At 44.0% G+C, this 8257-nt stretch overlaps 1 protein-coding gene across 3 annotated transcripts in view; it reads left to right on the forward strand.

The window, feature by feature from the left end:
- ERG (ETS transcription factor ERG) overlaps positions 1-4824 on the forward strand; it is a 110067-nt gene extending 105243 nt beyond the window's left edge. For all 3 annotated transcript variants that reach the window (XM_089910248.1, XM_089910246.1, XM_089910247.1), the window contains one exon: positions 2901-4824. In XM_089910248.1, coding sequence (XP_089766374.1) covers positions 2901-3421 — 521 coding nt within the window. In that variant the 3' untranslated portion in view covers positions 3422-4824. The remainder of the gene's footprint in view (positions 1-2900) is intronic.
- Positions 4825-8257: the final 3433 nt, after the last annotated feature.

Below are 8257 nucleotides of genomic sequence, written 5' to 3' on the forward strand. Positions count from 1 at the left end.
TCTGAAGAAGGTAATTCTTGAGGTGCAGGTGGTGAGGCTGTTTGGGTGCAAGGTCTGGTCTTATAAGAGCATCTCCTTTTACTTGTTGGTTTGGCCAGTGGAATACCCAAGCTACTCTTAGGCTTCCAAATCTTAGGCATTCGTGTTCTGGAATCCCTATTCTATATTCTAAAATGCACCTGCAGTGCACAGTAAGTGTTATTGTTTCGACAGTAAACGAAGAATTTAATAAATTGCTTTTGAAATTCGTGGCCACAAGTAACTCGTTTAATTTACCACTGACTATAACTTCTCAGCAAACATTGTGCCCCCTTGAGGATTCTCGAACAGCGAGAAAATCTGCTGTAGACTGTGAACGCAGTGGATTTTGTTATATTAAATTTAACAAGTAATGAGCTTGACATAATGTTACATTTTATAACATCTACTTAAACATTAATTGATTTGCATTTATGGTTTTGTTCTCAGGTTCGGAAGCTGATGAGTTTTGTTTACAGGTGTCTTATTCCCATAGACTCTTGAAATGCTCAGAGGCCCGAACACTGTGTACAAGGGCTGATGGGTAAAATCGTCTAGGGAGAAATTCCTCATCCATCCTTTGAACTTTGAGTTTCTAGCCATGAATTTAGTTCCCTGACTTACTAGTTCTTCAGAAACAGGAGAGATGGGAAAACACTTTTGTACACTGGTTCTCTCCTATACATGTTTATAAAGAAAGTGGGTGAGGGACAAATTCCCAAGAGGCAATACCAAGGTTTGAATAGATACCAAGTATAAGCTTGACTGTTTAGGAAGATCTGTGTATTTATACAAAATCTGTGGGATTGTTCTCTGTATGGGAGGAGGTTGACAGTGAATATTTATTTTCAAACAACTCTATGTGTTTATATTGAAACATATGTTACACTGTTAAATCAAAAATCTATGTTTTTCCCTATTCCCAGGTCATATATGGAATTTTTTTTCAAGTAGTAATCCTTTGGTTACAATATATAACTAAAACCATATGGTTTTCTCAAACTATTCTTTGTATTTTTTAAATGCATATTAATGAAATGTTGGGGGCAAGAAAACTTGATTGAGAACAGTTTGAATATGTGGTCCCGAAAAAGCAAAGGCTTCCACTGCGATGAACTACAAGCTGTTAATACATTTCAAATGTGTTGCTAGACTGAAAATGCTAATTTTCCAGAACAAATTCAGAAAAGGCTGACCTTTCTCATGATGCTGTTGTACGGATAAATTCACAAACGTATCCATTTCCATGTAGCCAACATGGAAACAAAGATTTATGAGTTGGACAATTTATATAGTGAGCTAGTGGGGAGGATTTAGAGAAAACACATCTATAATTGGGTTTTACATTTCATCAATTCCCTGAATAGTCAACAGTTCCTTTAATGATTTTATCATATCTACTGATATTAATTGATAGTATAATACAAGATAATCTTTTTGGTAATAAGCCCAAGGCAGTGCTTGGGAGTTTGGGAGGAAAGACCTGCCTCATGTATCCATTTTCAAAGCTTCTAAAATCTGCTTAAAGCATCTTAGCTTCTCCTGGTACTCAGGATCAGATATTCCCGGTACTTCGCCTCTCCTGGTACTCCTGGTATGACTGTTGATATTTGCATGTTTCTCTCTTTTAGGGAACCATCAATCGTCTTAAAGTATTGTAGCATAGAGTCTAGAATGGTGTGCCTGGATTTTTCTCTGAATTTAATAAAACCTAAAAGCCACATCTATAGGTCTCCAATGGGATCAAGAGAGTTCTGTGTCCACCCAGTCAAATGAGGTCTCATTGACTCTGTTGGAAGTCCCAAGAGGGCTTGCAATCACTCATTGTTACAGTTTTTTCTTTTGGAAACTCTGCTTAACACAATTGGCATTGCAACGCAGGGACAACACATGGATTTCCGTTAAGATGCATTTGCCTAAATACTGGAAATGGGTGATCTGGTTTGAAACAGAGCCAACTTTTTTCTAAACTTCCTCATTTTGAGTGGGTTAATTCTGTTTTAGGAAAAGTTTTGACAGAATGGCTTTCTGCATGCCAGCCAAATGTTATGTTAGAAATAACGGTGTTTACTTCCATTCTCGATTTTTTTCCATAAACTTTTTGAAGTTCATTTCCTAAATCTGACTTTTATTATTTTACTTGACCTAGCCAATATAAATGGTATTAAGTCATTATTGCCAGCCACATAACAGCACTTTATGCCTCGCAAAATAGGAAAAGTAAGCCCTTCCACCCCCAAAACACAAAGTTGGCTTGGCTATTCTTCTAAGGAAGTCAGAAATGGATGGAACAAACCTGAACTCTGACCTCTAGGAACTCTTTGCATTTCCAGGAAGGACCTGGATCTTTAGATCAGCCTGGTAGTCACCAAGGATCATCATCTTAGGTCAGCTTCCTTAGACACAGAGCTTGGGCTAAGGGTACTTGTGCAAGTGATTAATTAAGGGTATTTCTCAGGAGAGAGGGAGTGAGGACGCAGGATTGGACAGGGGAAAGTGAAGGAAGCTTGTGGACTTAGCTGGAGCCCTGCTTTTGTCTGATCCCATGCGGAGCCTGGGGCATGGCCAGCATCACAGAATTGGTCCCTCTTCGAGGCAAGGGGGCCGGCCTCTGGTACCCTGTGTCAGTCCATCAGGCTGTGGGCTACCTGGGGGTGGATGAATCAGTGCCTCTTCAACCAAGGGCAGTTCTCTGGAGACAAGCAGGGGGATCTGGGGGACAAGAGTAGCCAATACCCCAGCCGCTGACGGATGGGCACACAGCCTGGTAAAGGAAGTCTGGGTGGGACGCCACAGCCCCCTCTTCTGTCGTTGAAGAAAGAACCCCTTTAGCTCAGATCCTGTTCTCACTGGGGTTTTCTTTTCTTTTCCCACCTCATCAGGGAGTGGGCAGATCCAGCTGTGGCAGTTTCTCCTGGAGCTCCTGTCAGACAGCTCGAACTCCAACTGCATCACCTGGGAAGGCACCAACGGGGAGTTCAAGATGACAGATCCAGATGAGGTGGCCCGGCGCTGGGGAGAACGGAAAAGCAAACCCAACATGAACTATGATAAACTCAGCCGGGCCCTCCGTTACTACTATGATAAAAACATCATGACCAAAGTCCACGGGAAGCGCTACGCCTACAAGTTTGACTTCCACGGGATCGCCCAGGCCCTGCAGCCCCACCCTCCAGAGTCCTCCCTGTACAAGTACCCCTCGGACCTCCCTTACATGGGCTCCTATCACACCCACCCGCAGAAGATGAACTTTGTGGCCCCCCACCCTCCAGCCCTCCCCGTGACATCGTCCAGTTTTTTTGCTGCCCCAAACCCATACTGGAATTCACCAACAGGAGGGATCTACCCTAACACTAGGCTCCCAGCCAGCCATATGCCTTCGCATCTGGGCACTTACTACTAAAGACCCAAGAGAGGCCTTTCCTAGCAACATGCAACCGCCAACCAATTGCCACAAGCTCTATTGGAGACCATGAATCAGAAGTGCCTCAAGAGGAATGAAAAAGCTTGACTGGGGCTGAGGGGGAGGAAGCCGGGGAAGAGATCCAGAGACTCTTAGTGGGAGGGAATTACTAAAATATTACTACAGAGATAAAGAGGATGCTACAAATGTAATGTACGTGGACAGATCATCTGTGGACCAACCTTGTGAAAGGCATTGTAAGTAGAAGCATGAAGTCATGAGGACAAAGTGCCAAAGAAAATGTTCTGAAGAAGTGTGTAAACCTTAGAGTAGCCTCTGGGATCCTGTTCATGCATTAAACTGGGATTAAACTCAAGCAATAGAGATAACACAGTCTGGACCTAACATGCCATTTCTAATGTCATTTGAAGGAAAAAAAAAAAACTACCTGTATTTAAAAAGAGAAACATATCAACACAGAAAAAATAGAAAAGAGACTGTGGCCCATCGATAGACATTGATAGGGAACTCATCAGCACTTGCAGTTTTGGGCGAAATCCGATTCATTCCATTTGATGGAGAGCGGTCAGCTCTCTCCAACTGTGAAGACAACCCAAAGCTTCCAACTCCTTTATGATAGGACAGGAGCTCTGAGCCGAAGGGAGGGACTGAGAACGTGTCTGGAGGGTAAGCGTGTGGGTGTAGACAGATGAGGCGGGAGAGGAAGAAGCAGAAGAGGAGGCAAGGACTGGGAAAGAAACTTCTCGAGCAGTAAAGACTGGACTTAGGACGGTGTCGGTCCTGCAGAGAATTGAGTCATGGAGACTTGCGGTTCCATACGGTCAGTGTCGTACCAAATCCAGTGTTACGAGGAAGGACACAGCGTCACGGAGGCAGGGCAAGTAGTAGAATTCAGAAACAAAGTCGTGCATCTCTCTTTTTGTTTGTTTATCAAAAGAAAAATTGTAACTGGAATTGTCTGATATTTAAAAGAAACATTCAGGACCTCATCCTTAGGTGAGGGCCCTGCTCTCCACAGGGTTAGGTAAGAGCTAGCCTTCTGGGCTACTGCGATCCGAAATCACCTAGGCATCGGGGCGAGGCGGGCTCCAGGTTTCCTTTTGAGTCGCGAACGCTGTGCGTTTGTCAGAATGAAGTATACAAGTCAATGGTTTTTTTTTTTTTTTCCTTTTTATATAATAATTATGTAACTTATGCATTTATACACTACGAGTTGATCTCGGCCAGCCAAAGATACACGACAAAAGGGACAATCAATGATCTAATGTGGCCTTGAACTTTAACTCTGTATGCTTAATGTTTACAATATGAAGTTATTAGTTCTTAGAATGCAGAATGTATGTAATAAAATAAGCTTGGCCTAGCATGGCAAATCAGATTTACACAGGAGTCTGCAATTGCACTTTTTTAGTGACTAAAGTTGCCTTTTAGAAACTTGTGCTGCAAGGGGTGGGTTTTGTGTTAGAATTCTCCTTTGTCCAGGAACTCGTGCAAGGGAGAGCCAAGCAAATGGCACGCTTGGCACGCAAACAGTGGCAGCCTCTCCGGGGCCTTGTTGCCAGCTGGAGCCGTCCGGAGCAGAAGGACTAAAGGTTTTCACCTGGGAGCCTCCAGATTTAGACCCAGAGTGGAGAGAGGCCTCTAAAGCTGGGGTTGTAATTGAGAAATTCCAGATCCGCACCTACTCACGAATCACCCTCAATTCCTGCTATAAAGCATTCATTGAATGGCAAACAAGCTATTGCTCTCAATGTAAACTGTATTATTGTTGGTAAATAAAGCATCACAGATAGCAGCAATGTCTCACTTTAATGAGACAAGGGACAGCTTCTAAATTTGCCATTTGGCTTCTCCATCAGAGGCTCTCACCGGGTAGACTGTGGCCTTGACCTTCCCACACCAGGATAATCTGGGTACCCTGGTTTGGGATTCACCAACCCTGAGCCTGACAGATGATCAGACACTGTTTATTTCTCTGATCCAAAGTCAATTCCCCTTGACATCCTTTCTCTCCTATGTGCCACAAAGGATGCCGGCCTTGGCCAAGGTGAAGGCAGCTCGAGAGCTGGGGTGCAAGGCCCTGTGAGAGGGGGCGAGCCTGGGCAGCTCCCTAGCCTGGGTCAGTTTCTGAACTGGCCCATCTCCTGGCTGTCTGGGGGCTTGTTTTGCACTCTGTAATCCTCTTGCGATGATTAAATGACGTTGCCAAACCTCTGTGCTCTGGATCTCTTGGCAGTGGTCTCTAAAGCTGGTAGGATCCGATTACCAAAGCTGCAGACACTCGGCATTACTTGGATTAAAAGAAGTCCAACTATCCATCAATTACAGCAGCTTGGGAAGGGCCCGCAAAGTGCCTGTATCTCCTTAGGGAAGACATAAATAAGTAAAAGCATAAACGCTGGCAGCTGGGGTGACCCACACTGTTTTAATGGGAAAGATCAGTCATTTTTATTTTGCAGTGCAAAGTTGAAGCACACCTACATTCTGCATATAAATAGACATTTACTCGGATAATCACTCAGTTCCCCTCTTTCAGGATTGTATCATGAACAAAGTAATAAAAACAAGGCGTAATTCCCATTTTCAATTTTAACAGCTGTTTTCAGTTAGGGTCCCACCTCACCCTGCCATCCAGATTATTAGCAAACTTTATGACAAGCATGAGCAACGGGGATTATTTTGGATAACGTGATAATGCTGAGTTCTCCCAAATAAATAATTATTCAGTTATATCTTAAAATAGCGTTCACTCTCTGCTCCTGCAGAATCGAGTTCCAGAGCAGAGTCTCCAGTTCGTATTCATAGTGGCATCAAGAACCCTTTCCTCTCTGCTTTTCCCATCTCTCGGTTTGCCCTGATGTACACTCAAGATCCCTGCAGAATCTCCCTTCTGCTGGCAAGAGATGGGCCCTCTTCTTCTTTTAAATAGTCTTTTGGGATTTGTACATGGCGGAATCTCTGCGGATTCCCAAATCTCAGTCAAGACTTCATTTTTGCTCCCAGTTTGATGTCCTTGCTATGTCTCAGAGGGGTTCATGATGAAGCAACTTGTCAGGACTGGTGCAGGTAGAGGACTTTCTGCTCCTCCAAAGCACCTCTTCGCTGCTGCAGCCCCTGCCACCTGGGAACAAGGGTCTGGAGAGGCATGCCATGGATGCAAGATGCTGTAGGGACCACTGACACCTGGGATGTGGGGCGGTGATGGCAAATAGGGAAAACATGGAGATCCCGCAAGCCCCCCAGGATTGACCTGTAACCTATGGTTAAAGAAAAGAGCATCATGTTTATTGGTCTTCCATCATGCCACCCAAATAGAAGTTCTTGGATGACTACTTGGAGAATGAAAAAGATTTTGGACTGCTCAAAGGTATATCACATTCCATTCCTTCTTTTTATCTTAACCTTGGTTTAAAAAAATCTTGGTGAAATGTTTTCATGTCAAATGGGGAAAAGGTTGGCTATAGAAATCAAATATTAAAAATAACTGGAACCTCTTCATCTATCATAGAGCAGTGGTGCTCAAAGTGGGGTCCCAGGGCCAGCAGCAGCCTCACCTGGGAACTTGTTAAATATGCAAATTCTCAGGCCCCACCCCAGACCTGCTGAATTGGAAACCCTGGAGGGTGGGGCTTAGCCATCAGATCTAACACGCCTCACAGGTGATTTGGAAGCATGTTGCGGTTTGCGAACCACTGCAGCAGAGGAAAAGATAATCTTTGTGTGTGGAATATTCAGTGTGAAATCTCCATCCCATAACATTTTCTTCTGTGGCCATATGAAAATCAACCATCAGGGAAGCCAGTTTACTCTGGAAGTGTCATCCTGAGTTCCGCTCCCTCTGAACAACCCTCCTCCCTACTGTTAACTCGCCTACATGTGTATTAGTTACCTACTGCTAACAAATTACCGCAAACTCAGCAGTTTGAAACAACACACATCTATTATCTTACAGTTTCTGTGGGTCAGGAGTGCAGGCACAACTTAGCTGGGTCTTCTGTTCAGGGTCTCTCCAGGCTGAAATCCAGGAATCAGCCAGGACTGTGATTTTCTCTGAGGATGGGGTCCTTTTCCGAGCTCACTGGTTGTTGGCAGAATTTAGTTCCTTGTGGTTGTAGGACTGAAGTCCTATTTCCTTACTGACCATCACCTGGGACCACTCTCAAGTCTTAGAGGCCACTTGAGGTCCTTGCTGTGTGGCCCTCTCAACAACAAGGAAGTTGCTTCTTCAAGGCCAGCAGGAGAACCTCTCTCATTATTTCAAATTTCTCTGACTTCTTTTAAGTGCTCACCTGACTAGGTCAGGCCCACCCAGGAGAATCTCCTTTTTTATTAACTCACAGTCTGCTGATTAGGGGCCTTATTTATATCTGCAAGACTCCTTTTGCCACAGAATGTAACCTAATCATGGGAGTGATAAGCCGTCATGTTCACAGGTCCTGTTCATACTCAAGTAGAGAGGATTCTGTAGGACATGTACACCAGGGGTCGGGAATCTTAGAGACCATCTTAGAATTCTGCTTAACACCATAGATATACTACCTGTCTTCTAGCATTTTCTAAAATCCTTTGGCCAATCAAAACTTTTTAATGCACATTGCTGAAAAGGCCAGGCTCGACTCAGCAGCACTGATGACCTGGGCTCCATGGCTGCCTCTCCCACTGGCAATGTGGACTTCTTTGAACAAGTCTATGGGTCTTAATCTGACCAATCTGAAAACCTTTATGCTGAAAATGTAAGGGCTTATGCTAACTTTTTCATAGTATTTACATATTCTTTTGATTCTATTGAAAAAGCAGCCAAACTTCATTCTATAT

This window comes from Delphinapterus leucas, chromosome 4 (assembly GCF_059928025.1).
Source record: "Delphinapterus leucas isolate spDelLeu-1000000601 "Yukka" chromosome 4, BTC_Dleu_Yukka2, whole genome shotgun sequence".
Lineage (NCBI taxonomy): Eukaryota > Metazoa > Chordata > Mammalia > Artiodactyla > Monodontidae > Delphinapterus > Delphinapterus leucas.